Here is a 27,318-nt window from a genome sequence, read left to right on the forward strand (position 1 = left end):
GGTGGCTATTCACAAGCAAGTGACGAGTGCCTGGCTGAGAAAGTGCGCAAGAGCTGGAGGAGCCAGGCAACGCGGGGTGGGGGGGAGGGCTAGGAATGGGAATAGATTTTGCACGTACTTTGGACGTTGGTTTGGCTGAGGTGCAGGCACTCGAAGAACCCCCCACAACCCCTCCTGCCAACTGGCCAACAACCCTCTCTTCCGCAGCTGTTGCCTGCAAGGAGTCTTCGCACCTTCTTGTTTATTTTCACTCGCACCACACGAAGTTGCGCAGATCAGCAACAGATTTCCCCTTTCGCAATTTACACAACTGCATAAGGCTGCAGCCACCATGGAAGGACTGATATCCTCCCAAAGTCTCGACGTCTCGGCAGCCACATGGAAGCCTGAACAGCCTGGACAGCCCGAGCTCCCTGCTGCTGCGCCGACTTTCCTTCCAGTCAGAATTTCTGACTCGGGCTCGTTGGTCTTGGACCCAGGCCAGACCGAGGATGCCTACATGAAGCAGCTGCAGAAGCTCAGGCACAGCAAGGAGACGCTGCAGAAGGCCGGGTATGTGATGCAACCTTTGACCGAGGTCGAACTGGACCAGAAGAAAAAGTGCGGAAGATGCCACAAAGGTGAGTCCATCAAATTACGAGTGATGCCTCAAACTGGATGCCATTGTTCTGACGGACTGAGCAGTCGTCTTCAAGAAGCCGTTCAAGCGCGCCTTTAATGGAAAGCCAAAGCCAGGCAGCGATACTGTCGCAGCATCTGCGACCCGACAGGGACCATCAGGTGGAGCCACAGACGCCGTTTCCAAGACAACCCAACGCGACGAGCGTTCCAAAAAGCCTCCTGCAAATGGACCTCAGCCGGAGTGCAGATACCACAGCGGACACTTCAATGGCCGTGTAAGTCCTCAGTCTCCGTCTGCGACTTTGTGATCTTTGTCTCCCCTGCTGACATCTCGCTTTGCTTCCCTCCAGACCTGGAGCTGTTGCAAGACTGGTGCATACAACCAGCCCTGCGAGACTGCGGCTGAGCACAAGACTGCTGAATACAAGCCAGGAGAGCTGGAACGGCAGTATCGGTACTACCAAACACCAGCTGCATCCTCATCCGCAGTTCGCCGGGCCGTAGCAAGTGAGTCACTATGGTGGACCTTTCAGACCAAGCTTTCACTTCTGCGCACGAAACAAATATTATGAGACTGCCTTACTGACTGAGGACTAGTTGACTGCGAAATGGGCACTGGCATGACCAACGAATCTCTTTGCATCCGAGTCAGCGCCGTCGATTACTTCACCGCCGAGGTGCTTGTCGACAAGTTGGTTTTTCCCGACGACCCGCTCCTCAGCTACAACAGTCGCTTCTCTGGGGTCAACCATGCTCAGATGACGAGGGCCAAGTCAATGGGAGACTGCTTTCTTGGAATCTCAGCAGCAAGAGGAGCTATCTGGAAGTTTATTGGACCAGACACTATCGTAGTCGCTCATTCCGGCCAGAATGATCTCAACTCTCTGCGTTGGCTTCACGGCAACATTGTTGATACTCAGTTGGTGGAGTCACTGCCGGTGATGAAACTGGAGAAAGAAGCCCGGGAGAAGGAGGCCAACGAGAGGGAGGCCAACAAGAAGGCCCGCGAGGAACAGGCCCTCCGTACGACTGGAAAGGAGGGGCCGAGTGCCAAGGCAGCCACGAACCCTAGATCGAAGGATTTGGCACAGCAGGAAGCACAAACGACGAATCCTCAGAAGCCAACCGAACCGCCCAAGAAGAAGGCCAAAGGCTCTGGTCGATTTTCACTGAAGACGTTGACGAAGGAGCGCGTTGGTAGGGAGATTCAGATGGGCAAAGAGGCACACGACAGCGTTATGGACGCTATTGCTACCAGGGACGTTGCTCATTGGAACGTTCTCAACTTTGGCCATGGCTTTTACGAGATCAAGAGCTCTACTTCTTGAAGTGGCGGTCCCATGCATCTTGTGGGGGGGTTCTTGAAGAGAACATTAATGTTGTATGCAGTGTCACCTGGAAGGGACCACATTCTTCTTCACTCTACTTTCGCTTCACAAGTAGCCGTGGTAGCCGCGAGAATAGAGCTTATGTCTTTTTTGAACAAGTTTCATGTGTCTCGGGCGCTCACTGCGAGTTTGAAGGGGCATCAAGGAAAAGAGACAGACTTCGCTTGAGCCAATTACCGCGGTCACTCATTGCAAACTCTACTGACGACTTGCCTTGACCCCAACGCATGGTTGACAATGCATAGAGCAAACGTTCGACTTCAGACGGTTCGATGGTGGATTTCAAGTAAATTCACATGACTGAATTTGGACAATGTGAAAGACACAGGGACCTGTTTAGTTGCGTTCACGTGACCGGCTTTGAACAAACCAATCTCACTACCGTACGAGAGTGGACGAGTGCCGCACGAACTGAGCGAGGAGATTGCCCCTGGTTACCTGAGAAATTATGGATGAAGATCCTCTGCTGGAGCTCCATGATTTCAAATGCGCTCTGAACTGATGTATGTATTCAGTTTGACTTGGTCAATTGGATGTCCACCCCCACTGTGTTTCTACTCTAAACTGCCTCAAACATGACTCCTCAGAAAGTCCAAAGCCTTATCGATCACAACCGAGGTTTGATCTCCTGGCACGAGTTTTGCATCAAACCCGTGGCCGGCTCCCTCCACAAGGACCAACTCAGATTCCACACCATGGGACCTGAGCTCATCATAAGCTTGCTTCGAGACCTTGGCGTCTACCAACGTGTCTTCTGTGCCGTGTACGAAGTAAGTTGGTGGGAAGGATGCATTAGAGAACAAAGAGGCAGGGTCGACACGCGCAAAGTTGCCATCAGCAACCACGGTCGTCAGATGATTGCCAGCTTTGATGGCGTTGAACATCCAGGCGACTCGGTAGTTGCTGAAGTCAGGACCGTTGGGGCCCATTGGCAAGGGTCCACTAGTCGGGGGCGGTACGTCTTTACGGACCTGGTCTATGAACTGCTGATCAAATGCCGGCTTGGTTGGCGCAGCAGTGTGGAAAATGGGGTCTTGCAAGTACTTCATTCCAAAGAGGTCAAGAATAGCCTTCGGGCGGTTGTGAAGACTGGCCTATTTAAACATAGTTAATGCGTGTTTTCCATACCATGGGGCTGGGTTCATTCAACATGGCTGCAGCACGTACCGTTAGAAGGGCCAAAGTTCCTCCACATGAATGCCCGAGCACCACGATCCTGGAACCGTCGGCGTTTACACCCTCCTTTTCCAACAGACCAGGCAGTGAGAGGCGCGCCCATTCATACGCATCAAGAGAGTCTTTGACTGGTCCTTCGTACAGTGTAGCGGTGTGACACAGCCGATAATTTGCCGAAACAACGATGAAGCCGAGGTCAAGAAGTCGATCTCTATGGTATGGCGGGAGCATCGCCTTGGAGCCGACAGTGAAGTTCCCACCGTGGAAATGCAAGGCTGTTCAGCAAATCAGGACTGGTTCTGAAGTCATTGGAAAGTGTTCTCCGCTGCGAACTGACCAATTGGGCTCGTGGTGTTTCGGTCCTTGCGGAAGTAGACATCAGCCTCAACGGACACGCCGTCCACTTCTTTAAAGATGTATTCTTTTCGCTCCATGATGCTGATATTGTATTTGACTGTCGAGTAGAGAGTTGGATAACGAAATATGTACTGTAAAGTCGTGGAAAATGCTTTGGGACTGCAACTATTTAATGTGGCTCGAAACAGTCCGACTCTCTAGGTGGCCCATGGTCCACAGCAGTGGGTGGGCTTACAGTGGAATCCCGGAAATCCCTCCGCGGAACAGGTGTTAGCAAGTAGAGATCCCGAAACGCCGAGGTCTCTTAGACTGAGAATGACAAACATAGGGGCAAACTTGCAGATTGATTCGTAGGGCATTTTCATGACACCCACGGAAATGGTACGACCTGGTCACAGTTGTCCAATGTGTGCTACCGTGTCTAGGTAGTTTCTAAGAGGCTTAGGAAATCGGGACTTCCAAATCTATAGGATTAAGGGGACATTTACACAGTTGTGAGGGATGGCCAGATCTCACTCCACAAAGCTACCAGCTCTGTCCCATTTCATATCCCCTTAGACTTGCTTCCTCAGGCCGGCAGCTACCGCGCTAAACATGACAAGATGTGACTAGTTCCGAAGATTCAGCTTAACGTTCGTATCGTAGACTTCCGCAAACCAAAGAGACCGAATTTCCAATGGCTTGCTGGCATCTTCAAGCTCGACATCACAACGGGACAGCAATTGAGCAATAAACTTGTAGACCTCAGATGTTGCCAAGTTCCGCCCGACACATGTTCGGGAACCGTAGCCAAAGTATTGCGATTATCAGCATTAATTCCGTCTTGGAAATCCTCAGGGAAGACTTTACCGTTGCCAGGTTCTTGTCCATTTCCTTGATCCTCTCCGATGAGTTCCCTTCCCCTGCAATCCATCTCTCCGGTCGCCACTCGTCGGCATCCTCCCCGAGAATGGCCTGACACCTGTTCTGGGCGAGTGGACTTATGGAGACGGTCGCGCTAGGGCTTATGTAGTGGCCCTCAATGTTGATACCTCCGGAGGGTGCCTTTCTTGGGAGCTGCCAGATAATACTTGGATGCATTCGAGACCCTTCCTTAACGCAAGCACTGAGAAAGGGTAAGTCCTTAATTTCGTGGTACGATAAAGCCTTCTCAGAATCGCCCATGATACCAGCTGCTGCCCTCGCAGCGTCGATCTCGCTCTTCAGGCGCTGGTAGCGGGCCGGATCAGCCAGAAGCGGAAGGAGCACCACCCTGATGGCAACAGAGCTCGTGTCGGCGCCCGCAGCAAAGAGATTGCCGACGTCAGCCAGGAGCTCGGGGAGCGTGACTGGCTGGCCCTGGGGTTCTTTCATCTCCAGGAAGTGGTCCAACATGTCGCGTTCACGCTGGTCCTTCGTCTTGTCGTGCATTCTTTGCAGGACTTTTTCCGCAGCGACCCGCAGGAAACCACGACGGTAATCTGCGATACCAAGTCCAAGTCGTGGCGCGAGGTAAATCCATAACAGTATTAACTACCAAGGCGGCCTGCCAGGGAAGACACCCAAGATTAGCACACCAATAGAAGGCCTCGTGAACGCCGGAGATGAATCCTATCTTGTCTCCTCTGTCCCGGATAAATCCAAGCGGCTCGCTGATACAAAGTGTGCCCACGACGTCGTATGTGAAGTATGAGGACCATTTGGTCAAATTGATCGGCTGCTTCATATTGGCGAACTCGTCGAACCGCTCCCACAAAGAGTCCAGAACGACCTGAACTTTGGGTTCCGTGGCGAGCACTGCGGACATGGTGTAGGTTGTGGAAACTCTCCGGCGAAGAAACGCATGCTCATTCGGATCTGTGGAGCCGAAGAACTATTCCCAATTAGCATTTTCACGCACTGCATGGCTTCTTTTCCGATGATTACAGAGACTGCCGTTGACTTCCTCCCTTCGGTGCCTCCCAAGGCCCTCCAAACGTCATACCAACCTGTCTGTGCAAGGCATTAGCTCTGAGCCACTCCCGCCAAAAAATTTTCGGTTTTTTTCTTTCTTACCTTTGGAGTGCCTCCCGAATAACTGTAAATGGTCTTGGCCAGCTCTGGGCTCACGATGCTGACTTCATTGGGCGAGATCCGCACAACAGAACCGTACTGCCGGTGAAGGTCGAGGATATCGCGATGCCAATAACCCTTGAAGTAGCGGTTCGCCCTCCATAGTTCGGTGATTTTGGCAAGGCCTGGACCAGGTACTTTTCTCAGGGGATGAAGAAACAGGGAATATAAGGCACGGAAGATCCCAAATACCAGGACTGAAGCGGCAACCCAGCCGAGCACAGAGGCATCAAGGTTGGATAGGGCATGGTGAAACAAAACTTGTTTTCTGAGACATTTTTGTTGCTGGGGGCTATAATTCAGTTGTTGCCGAAGATGCCGTCGCTGCCAGTGGTTTCGATACACTTGGTATTTAAATAAGCAGACGAGCAGCAGCAGCTTTCAAACTGCTTGACCCTCCATCTCCAACACCGTCTGCGACTGACGTAGAGGCGTTTCTTGTCTGGAGCATGCAGGCACTCTGTTCCGAGGCCGATTCCGCGGTACACGAAGTGCACACTCGGACTGGCGGGCTGTAATGCGCCTCCTCTTTCGACAAGGCCGTGCCGGTTGGAGAATGATTTTGAGTGACGATGTGTGGATTGGGTATATACCTAGGTACCCACGCAGTTGCCTTAAGTAGGGCCCGCCGACCTCAGCTGCATTGATGTCCACTACGATTGCCGATCAAGAGACATGGGCCGTAGCGGCCGTGCATCGATCGGTCGGACCAAGCAACGTATTATGGGTCTAGGCATAACTTGAAGCTAACGGCAACAACAATATACAGCCCCCTTCCCACTTCTAGCGTTCCTCGGGAACTCTGCTTTCACTGCTCTGAGGGGAGGCAACTCTAACGAAGGTCCTTTGCCTGAACGGCGAGCTCCGTCTCTCTGGTTACAACAAAATCAACCGTCCTTCTGTTTATACTTGCATCTAGCCTTTGAGCACCGGCAGTAGTTGGTTTCCAGACGTCTCCATTTGTTTACGGTGGTTGATACATCCATGTAGTGACTGTGGGTTTCACAATGTAATTACAACGCTGCAGTCTATTATCATCAGATAATTTTCTTGGAGCACCACAACCAAGCATTGTAATGAAGCCAGTTTCTCCAGGCCCTTCGATCGCTCACTCGGCTGTCAAATTCACACTTCGTGTCGAATTGCCTTCTACCATCTTGGTATAGATGTAAGCGCTGAAAACCGCAGACAGCTAGCAGGAGTCTCAGCCTCGCTACTTTACTAGCATCTGAATGAAAGGTTGTCCTTCCACTTAGACCCCCTCTGAAAGCCGGGAGCGTACTGAACTCGCACTTTCTCCCGCTATAGCGATCGTGTGCTCATTCAGGTGCTATTTGGACTCTTTGATTTGCCGTCGTCGTCATTAATAACCCACGTAATCCATTGGCAGGGCTTCACCTCGCCTTACGGGATCAGGTCCTCATCCTCTTCTTAACGTCCCCGGCCCCGATTCCGGCCGCCCCCCCCCCTTCCCGTCCGCCTTTTCCAGATAAAAACCTACTTTATAATTCCCTCTCATTGAATTTAAATACAATTTAAAAAAATTAACCTTAATATATTATAGATTATTTTACTATTATATTTAAAGAAAACTAAAATTAATAACGTGGTTTATCAGGAAGTGGCGGATATCAGGAAATAGCGGATTTTCCTAATTTTAACCAACTTTAGCAAGCCTTAGCAACCACCTAATGCAAATAATTTAATTAAATTTAGCATTAATTAATGCTAACTACATTTAAATCCTTATTTATAATTAATTTTATTAATTTAAAGGCATTAACATAATTGCAATATTAATTTAAATTAATTAACTTTTAATAGGAAATATGCATTTAGCACCATTTAATACTAACTATACCCTTAAAAAAACGGTTTGCCATAAACTATTAATATATATATATTTGCATTAATTAATGCCAACTAAGCTAAATTTACTATAATATAATTAAAATTTAATTAAATAAACCCTTCTTTATCTTTCTTATAAATTCTTGCATTATATTTAATTTTACTATAATTACCATACTATCTTTTAATTAATTTACTACAGATTAACTTCTTAACATTACTACTTATTTTACCAATTAACCGCTTTCCCTTTTATTTCTCTTAAATAAAAGCTTAAAATTCCTTAATTATAAGTGCTCCTTTAAGCTACACTTAAGTTCTTTTAGCCCTTCAGCATTTAATAAGTACTATATTAACCTCCTTAAGAGTATAAACTCAATCCTTTAAAATAATAAGTTTATATACCATTACTTATATGCCCTTTACCATTTAATTAACAACCTTTATAATTAATATAAGGAAGCTTTCTTAATAAGTAGAAATCCTATTTTTAATAAAACTTAATTACTTAACAGTTTATTAAGCATTTAATAATATTTAAAACTTTCATTTTTAAGGAGAAATAAAAAAGGATTATATAGGAGTTTATAAGCAAATATTAAGCTTAGAAATTATAAAATTAAGATTTCAAGGAGAAATTCCAGCTCCTTTAAATGCAAACTTAATATTTTCTACTATAAAAATCTTATTATGGATTGCCTTAAATATAAAAAAGAACTTAAACTTAGTAATATAGTTAATAAAAGCTTAAATAAAAAGGTTAATTTAATTACCATATATATACTTTAAAGATAAATATAACGCAATATTTAATGGCTAAAATAAATAAAATAAATACGGTGGCATATTAATAATAATAATCTTATTATCCTTATAATATTAATTAAACTTAGCTAATATATAGCTTTTATAACTATTTATAATTAATATCCAATAATTAGCATTTCTCTTTAATTTAATATACTTATTAAAGTACTAAATCCATTTCAAACTAATTTCATTATCTATCTATTTATTAAAAATAGGCTTAATAACCTAGTTATTTAAAAAACTTAATTTTATTACCTAGCTAATAAGATAATAAGCACCTTAAATCATTATAAATAATAAGATTTATAAGCTACTTACATTAATACATTTAATAGCAATTACTTATTCCTAATTACCAAGCTAAATTAATCTAGCCTTTTTACATTTATTAATGCATATAATAACTATTAACATAATAATTATACCCATTATAAAGCCAATCTTATTAAAGTTATAAAGATTATTATTAATAATCCAGTATTTAGCCATTATATTACAAAGTAATTTAAACTAATTCTTAATAATCTCTAAATCTTTATAAAGGGCTTTTTAATAATTATAAAGATAATTAAACTTAATCTTTAAGCTAAATTATAAATTCATAAAGCATTAAGCCTAATATTTACCTATAGGTTTAGCATTATACAATGCCAACAAGAGATTAGCCATATTTTTTACATTAAAAAGTTATAAGGGAAATCCTTAAGCATCTTACTTAATAATATATTAAATAAGTATTTACTTTTTAATTTAATTAAGTTTATGCTTATTAATACGTAATTCTTTATATAAGCGTTATTAATTTATCCTGCAACGTAATATAATTTTAAGGACGTAAAAGATACTAGCAGCTTAAATTATAGGCATAAATTTCGCATTATTTTCTTTTAAGTTTTTAATTACTTATATAACTAAAAGGATTTTATCTTCTTTAAATAAAGGATATATTAATAGTTATTAATTTTTAATATATTAAATATTTAACTAAGCGAATTAAAGCAAAATTAACGCGAAAAACTAAAACGTAATTTGCATTAAAATAAATCCCCTTTACCAAAAGTTAATTATTTTAAACTTAAATGCAACCATACCAATGCCTTTAAATTAATAAAATTAATTATAAATAAGAATTTAAATATAGTTAACACTAATTAATGCTAAATTTAATCAAATTCTCTGCATTAAATGGGTGCTAGGGCTTGCTAAAGTTGGCTAAAGTTAGGAAAATCCACCACTTCCTAATATCCGCCACTTCCTAATAAACCACGTTATTTTATTTTAAGCATAGTATTTTTAAAAAGATTTTTAAAATTAAAAAATATAAAGTATATAAAAGGATTATCATTTTATATAATAATAATAATAATTTTCTTTTTATTTACTTTATAATATATCTTATTATATAAATAAAATAAAATCTTTATTTTTTTTAAAAAAAAGTATTAAATATATTATAATTTATTTAATTTAAAAATATTTATTAATTATATATTATTATATTAATAAATATAAGCATTTAAATTTATATATAAGTTTTATATAAAAAAAGTATAAAAAAATTATTTAAAGGAAATAATATTAATAAATATAAAACTTATATTTAATTATTATATATTTATACATAAATATTAAAACGGTCCTTACGTTAAAATGGCAATAAGGGCACAATATAACAGTAAAGAATAGTTGATTTAAAACTAGGTTTGCCTAAGAAAAAGAAAGGAAAAGGAAGAATTATTGAAAGGGTAAATTAAAATGGTTTTAAAGGCTAGTTGGGTTGATAAGATAAGCCAACCAAAGGGGCCCAAAGGGCCCCTGCGCATGGTTAACCCCATGGCCGTAATAAATATATTTTAATTAATTTTTTAATTATTAAATATTAACCTTTTATTAATAAATTTTATTATTTTTATAATTTTAATTGTAAAAATATTTTGAAAAACATTATAATTAAATTATAACCCTTGTAATATTTTTATATTATAAAATGAATAAAGTTATATATAATATTTTAAGGTTAGGAGTATTAAATTTTATTTAAATTTAATAATAAGGGTTTAAAAAGTAGGTGCATTATGGTGCATCTGCACCAGAAACGGCTGGCCGGAATCGGGGGAGGGGGGCGGGAATCTGGGCTGGGGACATTAGAGACCACAATCCAGCTGAACAATTACCAACCGTCACAAATTTGAGGGTTCCCAGGTTGCTGCTCGTGGGTCTCAAGGTGGGAAGAAACCACATAGCCTAGCGAGCGGGATCTTGCTCCCAGTGTGAGACCCGAAACACCGAGAAGACATGTGGAATCTGTCACACAGAGTAGTGGGTATCCTGATGCCTGAGTTTGAAATCACATGCGATCACTTTAGGCTAGGATCATTCTTAGAGACTGTCCGCTCTACAGAGAGGTGTCCTATATTTTTGCTGAAGCCTTATTTCGTCTGATTAGTAATTTATGTTATCGGCCGAGGTATAGTTAGTCTCCAGACAGGGCTCTACCAATGACAACTCCAATGCCATGATGCCAGTCAAAATACAGATGTGAGCACGCCATTCCCACACGCATTGTCAGCAGCTTCAATCAGAACCAAAACGTCTGCTACGTCCAATCATCCTTACATCTATTAATTGGAGCCACAACTGCCTAGCCGCTAAGGACAGCGGCCAGTAAAGAAAAGATTTGGACAGAGACATATCCACAGTGATATCAGACCTGTTGGGCAATAAAGTCTCAGAACACCTCATGCGGCTCAGTCAACAGCGATGTTAATTGGACCAGAGAAGGTATCTTATGTTTGCTTGTCGTATCTGTATGTTCTCAGCTCGTAACACAGAGCTATTCCAGAGCATTAGACCCCCCTCGCATTCATGGCGCTGTGCTTTCCGCCCTTCGAGCATGTCAAGCAAAGCTTGCATTATGCCATGTCCAGGTAACTCTACAAAGAGCGAGGACAGCATCAGCAGAATTTCACTGTTTCAATGATGAACCTGGCTCAGGACAGTAGCAGGCAGACGTCTTATCATCTTCCAGTGAACAACGTCAGTCCAATATCTGGATGTGCATAATGTTCAATGATACAATCATAGTGAATGACGAGACCGACCTCAAGTCTTGTGTCCCTTGCCTGAATAGTGCACACTATTTCCATCTCCTCAAGTCTCCCCTTCAACCACGTTGTCACAAATTTAGCTTTCATTCCCGTGTGTTTCACTTTGACAGCTTCCCATGATGCCTTTCCCCAATGCCCGAACCCAAGAATGCTCTGGCAAAGCACGTTTCTCTTCACTTGATTGTCTTCCCCGGTGCCTCCCACTGGTGTCCCTAGTCAAGTGTAGGGACCATGTCGTTCCGCCCAGAGTAAGGAACTCCAGCATGCTGATGCCACCAGTAGGATTTCGCGGGATGCCTGTTTGTTGTCGTCGCCCGTCAAGTCGCCCATCGTCAAATCGCCTGTCGTCAAATCGCCCGTCAAGTCACTGACCGGGCCCGTACGCAGCATACGAAGACGAGAGCCTCACAGGGCACAGCCTGCTGAGGTTTATGCTGGATGTGCTGCATGGATCGAGTGGAGTACATGGTCATGTTTCTCTTTGGGACACTTGGCCCTTCTTGCAGGCCCACAAGAATTAGTTGTGCCCTTATGGGCCTCATCTTGTGCACCCAGCTGCGGTCCCCATTGCTTCGCCTCCTTTTGTAATCCCGTAGCCAAGGAAATCCTCCACAAATGTCGTCTCTGCGTACCTATTGGCCATTCTCAGGCCTGTCTTGTTGCTTACTGTGTGTAGCCAAGCATGCTCTCAAGGGTCTCTTTGTGAAGCTCCTGCTCCGGGTCGTCGTCCTCAAGCCCCTTTCCATAGCTTTCCCCTGTCGTTAAGCGTACGCAAGTACGGTCTTGAGAACCTCGTCTCAAGCACCTGGTCGCCATCCAATTCCTCCCCCTCGTTTCCCCTCTGCAGAAATGTCCTCGTGAACTCGATTCTTTGCGTGTGTTGATTCACGGGGATGGTGCTTTGTTCGTGATGGTCTGCTCTGGCATCTTCTTCGGATAGATTGTATCGAGGTAGGTTGTCGTGAATGTCGATCCTGTGCATCTTCCATAATGATTTAGCTTCCCCGGATGTGTACTTTTAAGCTCACATTCTCTGAATGCTCGAATTTCTCGCTCCCTCAACGTACGCATACCGTGGCTACTCGGGAGAGGCTTTGTAACTAGATCCGTCTCTGCCTTTGGAGACAGTACTGCTCTTTCGCATGCCCTCATAGCTCTTGGTAACCACAGAAGGTGCACCTGCACCATTTTTTACCTGCCTTCTCAGTGATCCATTGGCTCCTTGGCCGGCTCGTCACTCTTCATGCACAGTCACCCTCTGGCCGCCTTTCTGCATCTCGACCACAACTATCCGTGAGCAAATCTGGTCCACAACGTCATCCAGCCACTGCACATCCTTCTCGAGAAGCCTAAACCGGCACAACTGCCCCAGTACCCTGCCCGGAAGCCGCTGACACTTGGCTTGTGAGCTTTCTCACTGGTCTGCTGGCCCGAGCTGCATCATCACCTGCCCAACAAGTTCCTCACTGCCGAAGGAGGCACAAGCAGAAACATCTCGATCTTCTGCACCAATGCAACAGCCTCCCTTTGCCTTCCAAGCCTCCTCATAGCGCCAAGAGATCCTACGTCTCCCGAGATAAAAGGAAGCCTCTGCAGAGGTCGGCACACACAGGAAACGTTTATGCTGAAGAACCTTAGGAAATGACTTTCCCAGAAGCCTCCTGATTACGCTATCACGCTCGAAAATCGCTTCCGTGCCGCTTCGCAACCGTCTCGACGACAGCTTCTACAGCCTTGCAGAGAACTACGGTCTCTAGAAGGCACACGATCCATCACCCGGCCCCGACGAGACCAAATCTAGCCCAACATTCTCCCATACGACACTTTCCCATCGTATTCTGCCCCTGACGATACCTACGAGGCCTGGCTGCGGTCGTATTTGACCACGATACACCACGATACCCGCAGGAGACGGCACTCGCTTCGACTCGCTTCGAGACAGCCATCAAGAGAAGCTCGAGCACATAGAGGCATTGCAGTCACCAAGACTTATGCCATATTAGCGTCCACGACTTCGACATACTTCCTACACACTTTGAGGGGGCACACAGACCCGTGGAGTTCCGGTCGGAAGACCCGAGAGGATCTCTGAATAGCATCAGCGGATGGCAATAACAGCGGAGCTTGCAGTGTCTTAGATCTTGCTGGCAGACTCGAAATACTCCTCAATACCCTTTACTCTACATTACCTATGTTCTCTGCCTTCCTCTATCCCGAAAGAAAGACTGAAGCGAATCGAGAACGTCCACTGCCTTCCTCTATCCCGAAAGAAAGACTGAAGCGAATCGAGAACGTCCACAGCCTCGACGTCGACAACCACCACGCCCAGAACACCGCCAATGCTCCTATCATCATCTGATACCAGGCCACAGTCACCTAGATCCTCTACATATCACCCAGACTGTGCTCGAATAAAGCCGACAAGAGAGAAAACACGAGAACAAGTCTACAACATCCCGAAGACCTCGACACCATTCGCAGACACAAGGGACTCCTACGGTGCGACGACAAAACCAACTTGTGCTCGAAAAATATCAGAAAGCTATTCGGGAGCGTAAAAGATACGAAAAGCCACGTTTGAGTCTCCAACAATTCGTGGAACAACAGAGCTACATACATTGGTGCCAGCCAAGATACTACAGGGCTTGGCTTCAAAGGAGCAGGCAGTCAGACATTCGCCGGATCAAGAGGGCAGCGAAAGATAGAATTGCTATCAAAGAGCTGAGTTTGGAGTACATGGAAACCGAGGAACAAATCACACGTTGCTGAGATCCTGTTGCTGTCCCTAAGAACTCCGGGAGCAATCACCCGGGCCGAACTCTTCTCAATTTGAACGAATAGTCTCTGATCCTACCCAACACCACTCTACAAGGATATCTCCGTGCTGGAACAACATCTACAAGAGATACTATCGACGAGGAGTATACCTTGGCGAACACACAATCGATCTCTGGCATATCTTCACGCTGGAACTGTTTTACGGCGTTTTCCTCAGATTGTTTCTGGAATTCAGAGGCTAGGAAGCAAGTCGATCTCTGTCCACGTACCCAATTACTCCGCCAGACCACCAGATACGCCATCTTTTCCGACTGACTTCGGGACCATTCTGTCCGCTATCGAGAAGATCATACCATTCACGTTGGCCCAGCGCCATCGCACTGGCTGTGAATATCCAATGCCACATTCTTGCCGGAGCAGGACTACTCTATCAGAGACAGAAGGAGATTATTGAAGAGACATAAGCACTGACGGATCAAATTACAGTTTTGAACGTGCCACAGTGCCCAGCACGCAAAGAACAACTCGTTGTACGTACCTACTACATCAAGAAACGGTCATCAAGATCTGACTACACCCGGAAGAGAATTGGCCCAGCACAGAATACGTGTTCGACGAATATTACGAGAATACAACATGTGCTTCTCAGAGTTCATCGGCTATACCTGCGGGCACTCCTCCCCGGAGGTGCTGCGACCCTGTCCCATGACGACCCAATTCTACACGAACCCGCTGTGCACCCAGCACGCCCGGCGACCTCTACTGGCCCCGGAGATGTGTCCCGCGTGCCAGAGAGTCATCCACGGACGCGCCGTGCTGATCACCGAGTGGGAGCACCGCTGGATGCACGAGCGAGGAGCCTGCGGCTGCGAGGTCCAGTTTCCGGATCTGATTCGCCCTCGCGTTGTCGGCCGGAGCCGTCCCGGACAGATTATGGGGAGAAACGGCCAGATGAGAAACAATACGCCGGGCTCTAGGGATCCCGTGGCTTCCAGTATCTCCCTTCCCAAGACTGAGCGAAGCAACATGGCTGGCTCCAAGGGAGTTCCAGCTCATTACCAGGAGCGACCTACGAAGGCAGGCCAACACAAGCTAGAGGTGGCAATCAGAATCCCTTCTTTGTATGGGGCAGAGTGGGTGGACGAGCACAGGCAGCTGCACAAGGACGGCTCTTGCAAGTGTGCAGGAGACTTTTCCTTCTACAAGAGTCCAGAGCCCAGCCAGTCCGTCCCATCTTCTTCAGCTCTGGTCGGGAATGGTCCTGGACAAGTTGTTCAGACGAAAGCTACTGGCCAGAGTGCCATAGCCGAAAGCCATGGAAACTCTCAGAATAGTGCTTCCTCTCACTATTTAACCCCTCAGGAATTCTCCTCTCTAGGCCTGTCTCGTCACGAAACCTCACACAACTCTAAACCTCATCTTCTCCCTCACCACCACGGTGACACCCTGACCCAGCAGCCCTCATCCAGCGACACAGCACAGCTGGAGCCCTCGACACCCTCTCATCGCCACAAGGTCGGCACAGCCACCACCCCAAAGCCCCCTCCCCTCGTGGTGAGCTCCTCCTATCCCCACGTCCACGCCCCGCTGCGCTCCCCAGGCGCCATCTACGAGGTAGACCCGACCAAGTCCACCAACAAGCTCTACAATTTCGCCTGCGGCGAGGGCGCGAATATGGCCTCGCTCGCCGACTTCCAGTCCGTCGAGTTCCCCAGGGCAGTGGGGACCCTTCCTCTGGTGGGCCTGCCTATCGGCGCGGGGCCAGAGGGCGCGCCGGACCTCTCCCACGTGGGAAGCTTCGAGGACTGCGTCCTGCACACCAGGAACCTCATCGCCTGCATGGGTGATGAGCCCACGGCGGGCTCTTGCCCACCAAGAGCAAGTCGTTCGCTTGTCTTCACGCGCTGAGGTCTGACGGTGAGGAGGGCCCAGGCCAGCAGCAGCAGCAGCAGGGTCTTCCTGCGCGGGAGCGCTCTCAGAGCGCCAGCTCGAGCGCGGAGTCTCCTGACTACGAAGACTCCGGCGCTGAGGAGGACCAGCCCTATTTCAGCTGAAGGCCAGCTTTGGCTCAATCCAAAGGTAAGGAATCACGGGAGCTAAGCAAACGTCGGGCGAAGATCACTGACCAGATAGACATGAAGGCGATACTACGAGAAGGACGAGGAAGAGTGTAAGGAGAAGGCTGTAATTACGTCGCAGCAGACCCTGTACTATACACACAAAAGAACGAAGATGGATCGTGGTCAACTCTATCAGTTCTTTTATTTCCTTTCGACTTTTCCCCCGATACTATCACAAGTCTACCGATCGACCTCACCTAAGGAACAAACTAGTCAGTATTTTCGCTTTACTTGGGTTGGGAAACATCCAAAACTTACCAAACACCAGATCCATTGTTCCGATAATCGCCACTGCGTCAGCCAGCAAGTGGCCCTTGGCGACCGCGTCGAAGCCACCCAAGTGAGCAAAGCCAGGGGCACGGACGTGCACACGGTAGGGCCGCTCGCTGCCGTCACTGACAATGTACACGCCCATCTCGCCCTTTGGTGCCTCGATGGCTGAGTACGTGTCGCCTGGTGGGACTGCGTATCCCTTGGTGTACAGCAGGAAGTGGTGGATAAGGGCCTCCATGTTCTCCTTCATGGCGGCACGCGGAGGAGGGGCGATCTTGTAGTCCTCGATCTTGATGGGGCCGGGGGGCATCTTGTTGAGGCACTGGTGGATGATGCGGAGGGACTGGCGGAACTCCTCTATTCGGCAGAGGTATCTGTCGTAGCAGTCGCCATTGACACCGACTGGCACATCGAACTCGACTTGGTCATAGGCGTCATAGGGGGACGACTTGCGGACGTCCCACGGGACTCCGGATCCTCGGAGCATGACACCAGAGAAGGAGAGGTTGAGAGCATCGGCGGCAGAAACGACACCGACACCGCGGAGACGGTCGATCCAGATACGGTTGTCCGTCAGCATCTCTTCGGTTTCATCGATACGGTCGCTGAATTGGGTGGCCCATTGGTAGATGTCATCGAGTAGGCCGACGGGAATATCTTTGGGAGACACCACCAGGTCGGACGTATGCGGCGTGAAGACGGGCGCCAGAGACACGCTCATAGAATTCCTGGTTTAGGAGGATGGTTGTTAGCACGCCTCCTCATTTGATCGGTAGATCGCACTGCGTTGCCTTCTACAACTCATGCGTTGATTTTTCATAGACCGAGATAGCATCAATCCAGCTGCTACTCACCATAAGCTTCTCTCGCTCCTCGAAACCCCACAGGAAGGGCGTGAGAGCACCGACATCCATAGCGTGTGACAAAACCGACATGAGGTGGTTCAGGATACGGGTGATCTCTCCAAACATGGTCCGGATCCATTTCGCACGCTCCGGCACCTCCACATTCAGCAGCTTCTCGACGGCGAGCGAGAAGCACTGCTCGTTGGTCATCATGGAGCAGTAGTCCAGCCGGTCAAAGTAGGGCAGGGCCTGCAGGTATGTCTTGTACTCGCACAGCTTCTCTGTTCCTCTGTGCAGCAGGCCGACGTGGGGGTCGGCGCGCACAATCTCCTCGCCGTTGAGCTCGAGGATCAGTCGCAGCACGCCGTGGGCGGCCGGGTGCTGGGGGCCGAAGTTGACGGTGTAGTGGCGGATCTTGCGCCCTGCTATGGAGCCGTCGCCCGCCTTCTCCCCCGTGCCCTCGTCGCCCTCGAGCCGCTTCATCTGGTATGGGTCGCGGGCGGAGGGCGTGAAGTTCTCGTCGACGGGGATCAGGACGGTGCCCTGGGGCTGCTGGTCTTGTGTCTGGGCATAGCGGCGGAGGCTCGTCGTCGAGAAGCTTGCGGCTGCCCGCGGACGCGTCGCGGCGGACTGTATCGAGGGGGTCGAGGACTGTCGGATGGGGAGGGCGCTGGCTGGTCTCAGACACAGCCGCTTCGCAGTCTGGCCGGCTAACCGCTGCAGCGTGGCCATGGCTAAGGCGTGTGTGGTGTGGTGTGGATGAGTGGAGAGGTCGGAAGGTGAAGTCGAGGTCGAACTAGATGGGTCCTCCCTCGGTGAGCCGTCCGTATCAGCCTCTGCTCTGTCGTCGAATGGGGCGGACTCGGGCTTCAATCAAGTGGGCGAACGGCAATCCGTGTTTCTGGGTGTCGCCGTCACCATTCAACTCTTAGCTAAGCTCACCAATCGGGCAAAGCGCCGGCAGCATGAATCAGCAGCGTTTTGATTGGGCATTGGAATTCAGAGCTCTCTTGAGCCTCACTAACATCAGCGCTCTGCCCCGGCATCGTCTTGTTAGACCGCAACAAGGCATCTACAGTACCCAAACCCGGCATGTCACATCCGAATCACAGGCTGAGATGAATTTTATGGTCTTTCATCCTGGTATTTGGCTTTGTGGGCCTACCAACTGGTCCAAGTTTGACAATGCAGCTTGCGATGTGTCGCATTCTCCGGCAGGTTCTGGGCAGGTCCGCTGGCCTTGAAGGGTATCCCAATTATCCTTGGCCCTCGTCAGGGCATCCAAGCAGCTCGATTGAGGCGGATGTTGGGGCACTTCCAGCTGCGGCAATGGGGACTGGGATTGACGGCAAGGCCTGGGAGAAGGCAACGGCGGGATTGCAAACCCCTCCCGCCGATGGAGTGCTGCTCAACTAGGCTCGCAAACAGGTAAGATCAGACCTGCGGCGACCACCAGGCTGGCAGAACAATTTCAAACCCGCCGTTTCTTTTGTCCTCGGTCTCGTGTGAGGAGTTTCAGGCCGGAGTATCCCTCTTCGACGCCTGTTCGCTAGAGTTCCAAGAAGTCTTTGGCTTTCCACGTGAAATGTCGCAGTTTGAAAGTGGATGTCAAGGCAAGACAGATCTAGATAACTCAATAGTGAGCGATGTATTCCAGAGACATTTCCACGTTCGCCAAAGGGTCATTCCAGGTTTTTATGTGCTCAACTCCTGATGCACTCGAGATGGTGACAGCAACACCCTCTCTCTGAGAAGACAAAAACTCAAGATTCCAAATTCACCATGTCACAGGCGTCATCAACCAAAACTGAAACGGAGAGAGGAGAGCCGGCTCCAGGCGTGAAGTCACAGGAGCGACAGCCCATTCGCCTCCAAGTCGGCGAAACAGTCTTCAGCACTACCCATCATACTCTTTGCAAAGAGAGCACGTACTTCCAGTGTCTTCTGTCTGATAGAAACCAGCAGCTCACAAATGGAAGCTATTTTGTGGACGCGGATCCTGAGCTGTTTTCATACATACTCCGATACCTCCGACACGGCATCTATCCCGTTTCCTTCAGCAGGAGCAGTGGCCACGATTATGCAACATATCTGGGCATCGAGCGACTTGCAACTGAACTCCGCATAGAGAGGCTGACGAAATGGCTTGTCGACAAGCAGTACGAATCTGCGATCAAGTGCGCTGTGTCTTTCGAACGAATGAAGCCATCGATGTTCAACTGGCTGTCTGACACCCTTCCACCGAGATTATACCTCTCAACGGATCACGTCAACTTTCTCCCAGATAGCAACGGTCGGGTTTGGGAGGTCAAGAAGAGGTTCATGGTCAGGCCAGAGGCTTTCCTTACCGAACCACAGGGATCACGCTCAACGCAGGTTGTGCAGTGGTTGCGGGCGTCACAAGACACACAACTCCCGCCCACTCAGCCAATGGGTTTGACAGGCGAAGACTCATGGAATATTTCACTCGGGGATGTGCAATAAAACCCATGTTATGGTGTACTGATCTGTGTTTCTCCCGAGAGGCTTACGGAAAGCATGGGTAATGAGACATGCCGGCATGCGCAGGCGAGTTGGAACTCTGCTGGGACCCGTCATTTGTGTTTTCCGGCCCTTGTGGTGTAGCTCCGCATACAGGTACCATGAAACCCCCGGAACGAACGGGTCACGTCGTGACAAATCCCCCACCAATTTGTCTGATGCATTCACTGTAGGATAAGAACTCCTGCATTTTAGCATCTCTGCTGTTGAATTGAATTAGTCTACTTGGGTAGACCAAGAAACGTTTTAGATCATTGTTGATGGAGGGCCTAGGCTGAATGGCCCAAAACTGCTAGGGACCGTTGGTGGAAGGACCCTGGGCCTGCAAGTGTGGTGAGTGGGGCTGGTCAGCCAAATTTCTTTATCTTATCGTAGAAAATCAACCGCCTTCCCTCCAAACTTTCCTTGCAACAACATGCGGCAAAGATGGCACCAATAGTAGTACCGACGCAAGAGGAGCTTGACCGGCGGAAGGTGAGGGTTTACGTGATGCTCAGATACGTGCTAGAAGGGGCCTATTGCTGACTTGTCACGCGCGCACCCACAGGTCGTCAACATCAACGCAGAAACAGTCACAAACGTCACCTCGACCGACTTCCCCGGCCACTACCCCGGCGAGGACAACTCGTGGGACCTCGAGGCCTTTCGCCAGCAGTTCAAGGTCGTGTTCCACGAGAACGGCCAGCACGATGCCTCCTTCAGCCTCGTCGGGCTCGACGCCTCCATCGCCAACGCCTTCCGGCGCATCATGATCGCCGAGATCCCCACACTCGCCATCGAGGACATCTGGGTGAACAACAACACGAGCGTCATCCAGGACGAGGTACTCTGCCACAGGCTGGGCCTCGTCCCGTTCAAGGGCGGCAAGTACGGACTGCACGACTTCATGAAGTGGTACAAGAAGCCAGGCGCGGACCAAGACCCCTTCGAGAACAGCATGGACTACAACACGGTCAAGATCGAGCTCGACGTCCAATGCACGCGCAGGGCCGACGCCGAGCCGGGGGAGAAGGACCCGCGCAAGCTCTTCGACCACGCCAATGTGTACGCGTCGGACCTCAAGTTCCTGCCCGTCGGCCAGCAGGCCGAGGTCTTCGCCGGCGACCAGGCCATCGCGCCGGTGCACCCGGACATCCTGGTCGCGAAGCTGCGGCCGGGCCAGCAGATCCAGCTCATGGCGCACATGCACAAGGGCATCGGCGCCGACCACGCCAAGTTCTCGCCCGTCGCCACCGCCTCGTACCGCCTGCTGCCGCTCATCACCATCACGAGGCCCATCGTCGGCGCCGACGCGGACAAGTTCCAGCGGTGCTTCCCCGAGGGCGTCATCGGCCTGCAGAAGGTCACCAAGCAGGACGCCAAGGCGAACGCGGACCTCAAGGGCCACGAGGGCGAGATGCAGGCGGTGGTCAAGGACTCGATGAAGGACACCGTCAGCAGGGAGTGCCTGCGCCACCCCGAGTTCGCGGACAAGGTCAAGCTGGGCCGCCAGAGGGATCACTTCATCTTCCAGGTCGAGTCGTCGGGCCAGTGGGACTCGGACGAGCTGTTCTTGGAGGCGGTTAAGCACCTCAAGGCCAAGTGCCAGCGGTTCGAGAAGCAAGTGACCTACATGGCGAGGTAGTGGCCAGACGTAATTTTCTGTCCATAATTCAAGCATCATGGGCTGGCGTCAGGAGTACCCAAAAGGGAATGGATAGGGGTTCGGAAGATATACTGATTTTGATGAGAGTCACGGGTTCCATTTCTTCTGATTTCTTTGCTTAGATTTTGAATCCCGTGAAGTCTGCAGCATCTCCTCTGCGCCTAAGCGATTTGCTTTTGAACTCCATCCCCTACAACCCGGGACTTCGATTTAGGGATTGTCTACCACACAGATTCATCTAAGCATCCCCGGCAGCGACGGAAGGTTTTCGTCGCTTCCCTGACATCTCATCAGTCCCATGGACAACCGAGGCTTCAGCGGTCCCTGACCTTCCTCGCTTATGGGCCGGCAGCGCGGCCTCCTAGGCCGCCTTGAAACGGAGAATGAACCTGAAGTTGGCCACGAAAGCAGGATCCGTCACGGAGATCTCCCATCCGTCCTCCAGGCCCAGCTCCGCCAGGCTCTTGATGAGGTTGGGTCTGGTCTGCTCCTCGAGGCTGGCGGGCGACTGCATGTAGAGACTCTTGCCCTCAGCCCGGATGGACGGCTTCTTCAGTTGCGCCTCCGGGCGTGCCGCAAGGAGATCGATGAGCTCCTGGAGGCTCAATTTGGGGTCGACCTCCAGCGGCCGCGCCAACGTTCCGCAGACTGGACAGTCGTCCTTCTTCTCATGCTTGAATGTGTAGGTGTAAATGCTGTCATTTCCGGAATACATCATGTAGTTTTCCTCCATGCCCAGCGATGGTGCACAGCCGCTTGCAATCTTCAGAGCCTCATTGCAGCAACTTGCGGCAACAATGGCATTGGTGGAGGCGATGGCGGGAATGATGTTCTTCACAACGCCTTGAGTGAGGGAGTATGTGACACCAGGGATGTTGAACTCTTGGGCCCTGGCCAGCGATTTCTGGTACAGCCAGGTGATGTGCTCGGGGTCGTCCTTGTCGAGTTTCGGGAAGGGCTTCTCCTTATCCCATGCTATGACATGTGCCCACTCGATGCAGTGTTCCGGTTGCCGAGGTATCGTCGCAATGGTACAGAGAGGTACTGCAGCCCGCGGAGCGAACATGTCGAGCTGGCACTCTATGCAGGATGTCATGGTAGGCAATATGACCCTGGACTGTCCCTTGAAGCCTGCGCCCGTGTTAGCGCCCTGATCAATAAGCATCCTTTTCCGGAGATGCCGTCCCACCTTCTGTACCGCCGTCAATGAGAGGCTTGAGAGAATCCATGTTGTCCTCATCCACCATGTTGATCAAGGTTGCATTGATCCACCTTCGGGCTTCTATGCTGTCCAGTCCACAAACCACTATTGTGAACTGCATGTAGAATGACTCGTCAAAGTCCTGGATGCGGTTGTTGTGCGGTGTGATCTTGACACCCTTGACTCTTCGTTCAACAAACTTGGCTGCCACCTCTGCCTTTGACTTGCCCACGTCGTCCTTCCGGAAAAGGAATTGCCTGTTGAGGTTGGAGATGTCGATGGTGTCTGAACCAGCGGCGTTAGTCTATAGCCTGGCTTCTTCTTCCAATGGTCTAACCATACCCATGTCGATAACGTGTATGTCCTTGAAGCCTGAGAGGGCCAGATCCTTCAGGATCTCACACCCCAGACCACCGGCGCCGCTGTAACACAAGTGAGAAGCAAGTCCGTCAGGTTTTGCTCAGAGAGTGAACATACATGACCCTGCGGCATCTGTTAGCTAACGCTAAGTAACCAGGAACTTCTTGACTCACAAAATCTTCATGTTATTCATGTTTTCGATCACAGATGGTCCATCGACCTCCTCTCCATCAGTAAACGGACCAGCCCTGGTCCGGATCTTGTCTAGATCCCGCCTTGGAAGCAAATCATCAGCTCCTGCCAGTATTGGATGGTTATCATGAAGAAGACATACCATCTTGATTTTGCTGTCATGGTGCCACGGTCTTGTTTCTCTCTCAGTCTTTCCAGAAACGAAGGGAAAGTGGTGAAGTGAATCAAATTCCGGGGACGAGGAAGCGCTGCCTGTCTAGTCGGCGTGACGTTGGAGGGTTGGAGGGGACCCCTGAAGCAGCTCCCTGGGGCCTTTATCGATAAGCCCTGCAGCTCCCCAAAGCTGGGTTGGGTTGGCAAGGGTCAACCACAGATCTGGGTTGGTACCCTGAACAGCCAGTCAGTCCTTGAAACATTCACAAACACACCCAGTGACAACACGAAAGCACCAGGTTAGTGTTGCTATTCTGTATGCAGCTTCATGATTTGCCAAGTTTACAGCCAGAAAACACAAAGACTAGCAACAAAAGGCACTAGCAACAACAGGCAGCAAGGGGATTCGATCATAGCCAAGGTTGCACGCCACCACAAGAGCATCGCAGACTGTGCAGAGATGGTAACAACAAGCCACTTCAAACAAATCACCTTACTCGGGGGGCTTACCCAGTAGGAGGAGAATTTCACAAATCAACACAAGAGATGGACGAACTTCTTCGCCCTGTCAGCAGGACGTATGTGAAATCCGAAGTCACCGAGGAAACTCTTCTCCAGAAAGTCCAGGCATCATCCAGGCCGGCATCGACACCGAAGTTCAAGCCAGCGTCTCTTCAGGACATTGTGGAGGCCTTGAACCACGAACCTGACTATGATACTTTAACATCAGCTTTGGGATTTGTCATCAAAGGAGGGCCAGCGGGTGAGCATTTCAACATTGGAGCTCCAGGACCTGAGGCCGCCAGGATCATCCAGATCTTGGTCACCGAGATCGTACCAAATTACTGGGCCGTAATTAAAGAGCCATCTTCGGAGGGTGAGGCTTCAGATCTGGCACTCTTACTGGACAGTCTACGGAATCTTGCGGGTCTCAATGCCATCTTGCTACGGTTGCGAACTCTCGCTCAAGAGCAGAAGTCGCAGGCGACAGAGGTCAAACGCTCGGGTGTGCTGTTGAACCTGAGGATCACCCTAGAGCTGCTGTGTGCGATATTAGGAGGCAACGACAGTCTATCACGTTTATGGGCCAATACGTCGGCAACAGCAGACGACGTGAAGCAACGCATTCTATCAAGGGACTTTGTCAATGTCATCGCTGGTGGCCGTACCATCTCTTTCTCTGCTGAAGCTGAATCCCTCATCTCGCAAGAGAACAAGGGCGAGAGCGTTTGGGTTTCCGACGGAATTGAGTATACGAAGTGGCTTACCCGTAACATCATCTCGTGGTCAAAACAAGCAGAGGGTCCCGTGGAGAAGAAGTTATTGGCAGAGTTGCTGTCGAAGGCGCTGCGCCTGGGATATTCTGGTATGTCACCAACATCTTTTTTCTTGATCATGACTGCTAACTTACTACAGATATTGGAGTTCAGCTTCTACTTGCAGATTTAGTCAACAACTCTGGAGAAGCCCAGCATATCTCTGACCTGTTTGGCGGCCTCGCAAATACGGAACAACGGACTCTGCTCTTCAGCATTTTGAAGATCATCGCAGACGTCCACCTCAACTCACTAAATGGCAGCAATTCATCTGAAGAGCAGACAATGATATCAGCAGCTGCTGGTATCATCAAGTCACTCGTCGCGGATGATACGAAATATCTGTCTCATTTGGTCACATGGCTGACCAGTGCCAACGGGGCCGGACTTGGTGACACAGTCGGTATTCGACGTGCAGTTCTGGCTGTTCTTTCATCAGACAGAGACAGCATTGCGACTGTCTTCGAAAAGAGCCTCAACCAGTTTGGAGATTACCTGTACATCAGACATACCCCAGTTCTGCAGCAAGAAGGTATGCGAGATAGTATTCTATGTCGCAGAGGGAGTGCTGACAGGTCATAGTGCATGCGCAAGTGCTTCTTCTGAGCGCTGGATACCTCCAAAGGCTAGCATCGGTCAAGGTATCCCTGATCGTAAGATCAGGCTCGTTCATGAATATGGTTTCCAAGAGATTGGAAGCATCTCAAACCCGCGCCCGCTTGCTAGGGATGATTGTTGGAGAGGCACTTTCAAAGCTGGCGCACAAGGACGACAAGAAACTCAATTTCAACATGGAGGAGACGACCTCGGAAGAAGCGCTCTGGTACAAGGGCTTGGTAGATACATCGGATGTTGTTGGCCCCGTTCAGCCCTTGGCTTCGGTACAAAGCCCGACCGAGATCGCTCGGCCAGAGACCACACCACCTGCTCGGAAGCCCAAACCAGCGCCGACTCCAGCACCATCTACCAGCAAGGCGAAAGCCATTATTGAAGAGGTGGAATCAGACGAGGAAGAGGATGACGATATCGTACCCCTAACGAAACCGGACGACGACGAGGTTGACTCCGATGACGATCCGGAAACAGTACGACGAGACAAGCCGAAGGCACCCGTGTACATCAGAAACCTTATCACATATCTTCGGGACACTGAAGGCTATGATCACCAAAAGCTGGCCCTGACGACGGCACCGACCTTGATCAGGCGGAAGGCGAACTTTGGAACCGAGGTGAAGGAGCATGCTGAAGAGCTTGCCTCGCTTTTAGTCGGTATTCAGGACAAATTCGACCTCGAGAACTTCTACGACCTGAAGCTGCAGGGGATGATTGCCATACTGGTAGCCCAGCCCCAATCTATGGGCCCGTGGTTCGCCCGGACTTTCTTCAGCGGAGACTACTCGGTGGCCCAGAGAGCCTCAGTACTTACCGTCCTGGGCCTGAGCGCCCGCGAGATCTCAGGCTACGCGATTTCTGAGTACACGGCAGCGGCATCGTTTCCATCTCAGACGCTACCTGATAGGATGGAGAAGCTGTACGTGGAGCATGCGGCCACGAGAAATCAACTTGCCTCGTCATCATCTCTCAAGGCACTGCCGCCCAATGCTTTGGACACCATATCAAAATCGCTCACTTCCAACTTCATGGCGCCATTGGCGGCTGATGCAGCAGATTCAGCAACAGGGCCAGACGCCCTGAAGCTGTCAACGTTCAAGTCGCGACTCGACCAACAACAAAACTCAGCGGCACAGAAGTCCAAGGCCAAGCCCCGGGTCCGAGCCATCCCCAACACGACAGCCCAACTCATCGCCACCTCGTTCTTCTTCCCACTCACCGCCCGCTTCCAATCCGCAGCGCGCTCGACAGCAGGCCGCACGCGCGGCATCGTCTTCCAGCCCTTCCTGCTGTCGCTCTACGTCAAGACGCTGGCGCTGCTCCTCCACGCCGCGGGGCCGAGCACACTGTCGCTGCCGGACATGACGGCGGAGCTGTGGGAGCTGCTGCTGGGGAGCAGCGTGCGTGCGCACGCCGTCGGGGACCTGGGCGTCACGCACGCGGTCCTGTTTGCGCTTCTGACGCTGCTGGAGGTCAACGGGGACAGGATGCGGGACATCTGTCAGGGCATGCCGAGGGAGGTCGTCGAGACGCAGGAGTGGGTTGCCCAAATATTCAGCGGTATCAGGGGGGAGGACGGAGGGGAGGACGGAGGGGAGGAAAATGATGTCAAGATGCTGGCTGCGGGTGTTCTGATCAGGATCAGGGAGGGCATGGACATGCATAGAGCGCTGCTGATGGGCGAGATGATCGGTTGAGGCGACAGCCTCCCTAGCTGATGCCCTCTTCTCGTCGGCTGGCCTCAGTATCGTGATGCTAGTAGGGCTCTCCGTGTCCTTGGTTTTTTGCTGTTGGTGAGAATTAACCAACTCTTGCTCAACAAGTAAGTTGGAACTTTAAAAAAACAATCAGAGTGAATGAAGTAAACAAACCCTGGAATCC

The 27,318-nt window shown here is 49.6% G+C and overlaps 9 protein-coding genes across 9 annotated transcripts; 5 read left to right on the top strand and 4 right to left on the bottom strand.

Annotated features, from left to right (window-relative positions):
* Positions 1 to 331: 331 nt before the first annotated feature.
* On the top strand, positions 332 to 1,949 carry INS49_007999 (uncharacterized protein; the record flags this gene model as incomplete). The annotated part of the gene is made up of 4 exons (XM_043168744.1): positions 332 to 620; positions 685 to 896; positions 972 to 1,128; positions 1,270 to 1,949. The coding sequence occupies 4 exons, from the start codon at positions 332 to 334 to the stop codon at positions 1,947 to 1,949; spliced, it is 1,338 nt and encodes a 445-aa protein (XP_043026424.1).
* A 629-nt stretch (positions 1,950 to 2,578) lies between these two features.
* Positions 2,579 to 3,619, bottom strand: INS49_008000 (uncharacterized protein; the record flags this gene model as incomplete). The annotated part of the gene is made up of 3 exons (XM_043168745.1): positions 2,579 to 3,103; positions 3,177 to 3,460; positions 3,523 to 3,619. 3 exons carry the CDS (start codon positions 3,617 to 3,619, stop codon positions 2,579 to 2,581), a joined length of 906 nt encoding a protein of 301 aa, XP_043026425.1.
* Positions 3,620 to 4,286: 667 nt separating this feature from the next.
* Positions 4,287 to 5,881, bottom strand: INS49_008001 (uncharacterized protein; the record flags this gene model as incomplete). Its single annotated transcript, XM_043168746.1, has 5 exons — positions 4,287 to 5,002; positions 5,097 to 5,394; positions 5,448 to 5,513; positions 5,577 to 5,730; positions 5,826 to 5,881. 5 exons carry the CDS (start codon positions 5,879 to 5,881, stop codon positions 4,287 to 4,289), a joined length of 1,290 nt encoding a protein of 429 aa, XP_043026426.1.
* Positions 5,882 to 15,205: 9,324 nt separating this feature from the next.
* Positions 15,206 to 16,233, top strand: INS49_008002 (uncharacterized protein; the record flags this gene model as incomplete). The annotated part of the gene is made up of 3 exons (XM_043168747.1): positions 15,206 to 15,406; positions 15,638 to 16,064; positions 16,112 to 16,233. The coding sequence occupies 3 exons, from the start codon at positions 15,206 to 15,208 to the stop codon at positions 16,231 to 16,233; spliced, it is 750 nt and encodes a 249-aa protein (XP_043026427.1).
* Positions 16,234 to 16,479: 246 nt separating this feature from the next.
* INS49_008003 (uncharacterized protein) lies at positions 16,480 to 18,149 on the bottom strand (the record flags this gene model as incomplete). The annotated part of the gene is made up of 3 exons (XM_043168748.1): positions 16,480 to 16,496; positions 16,558 to 17,300; positions 17,371 to 18,149. The coding sequence occupies 3 exons, from the start codon at positions 18,147 to 18,149 to the stop codon at positions 16,480 to 16,482; spliced, it is 1,539 nt and encodes a 512-aa protein (XP_043026428.1).
* A 1,050-nt stretch (positions 18,150 to 19,199) lies between these two features.
* Positions 19,200 to 19,901, top strand: INS49_008004 (uncharacterized protein; the record flags this gene model as incomplete). Its single annotated transcript, XM_043168749.1, has 1 exon — positions 19,200 to 19,901. One exon carries the CDS (start codon positions 19,200 to 19,202, stop codon positions 19,899 to 19,901), a length of 702 nt encoding a protein of 233 aa, XP_043026429.1.
* Positions 19,902 to 20,384: 483 nt separating this feature from the next.
* INS49_008005 (uncharacterized protein) lies at positions 20,385 to 21,582 on the top strand (the record flags this gene model as incomplete). The annotated part of the gene is made up of 2 exons (XM_043168750.1): positions 20,385 to 20,432; positions 20,506 to 21,582. The coding sequence occupies 2 exons, from the start codon at positions 20,385 to 20,387 to the stop codon at positions 21,580 to 21,582; spliced, it is 1,125 nt and encodes a 374-aa protein (XP_043026430.1).
* A 382-nt stretch (positions 21,583 to 21,964) lies between these two features.
* INS49_008006 (uncharacterized protein) lies at positions 21,965 to 23,518 on the bottom strand (the record flags this gene model as incomplete). The annotated part of the gene is made up of 6 exons (XM_043168751.1): positions 21,965 to 22,734; positions 22,793 to 23,089; positions 23,147 to 23,226; positions 23,282 to 23,287; positions 23,338 to 23,439; positions 23,499 to 23,518. 6 exons carry the CDS (start codon positions 23,516 to 23,518, stop codon positions 21,965 to 21,967), a joined length of 1,275 nt encoding a protein of 424 aa, XP_043026431.1.
* Positions 23,519 to 24,055: 537 nt separating this feature from the next.
* INS49_008007 (uncharacterized protein) lies at positions 24,056 to 27,134 on the top strand (the record flags this gene model as incomplete). Its single annotated transcript, XM_043168752.1, has 3 exons — positions 24,056 to 24,875; positions 24,926 to 25,357; positions 25,408 to 27,134. The coding sequence occupies 3 exons, from the start codon at positions 24,056 to 24,058 to the stop codon at positions 27,132 to 27,134; spliced, it is 2,979 nt and encodes a 992-aa protein (XP_043026432.1).
* Positions 27,135 to 27,318: the final 184 nt, after the last annotated feature.

Source organism: Diaporthe citri, assembly GCF_014595645.1.
Source record: "Diaporthe citri strain NFHF-8-4 chromosome Unknown scaffold_3, whole genome shotgun sequence".
In the NCBI taxonomy this organism is placed as follows: Eukaryota; Fungi; Ascomycota; class Sordariomycetes; order Diaporthales; family Diaporthaceae; genus Diaporthe; species Diaporthe citri.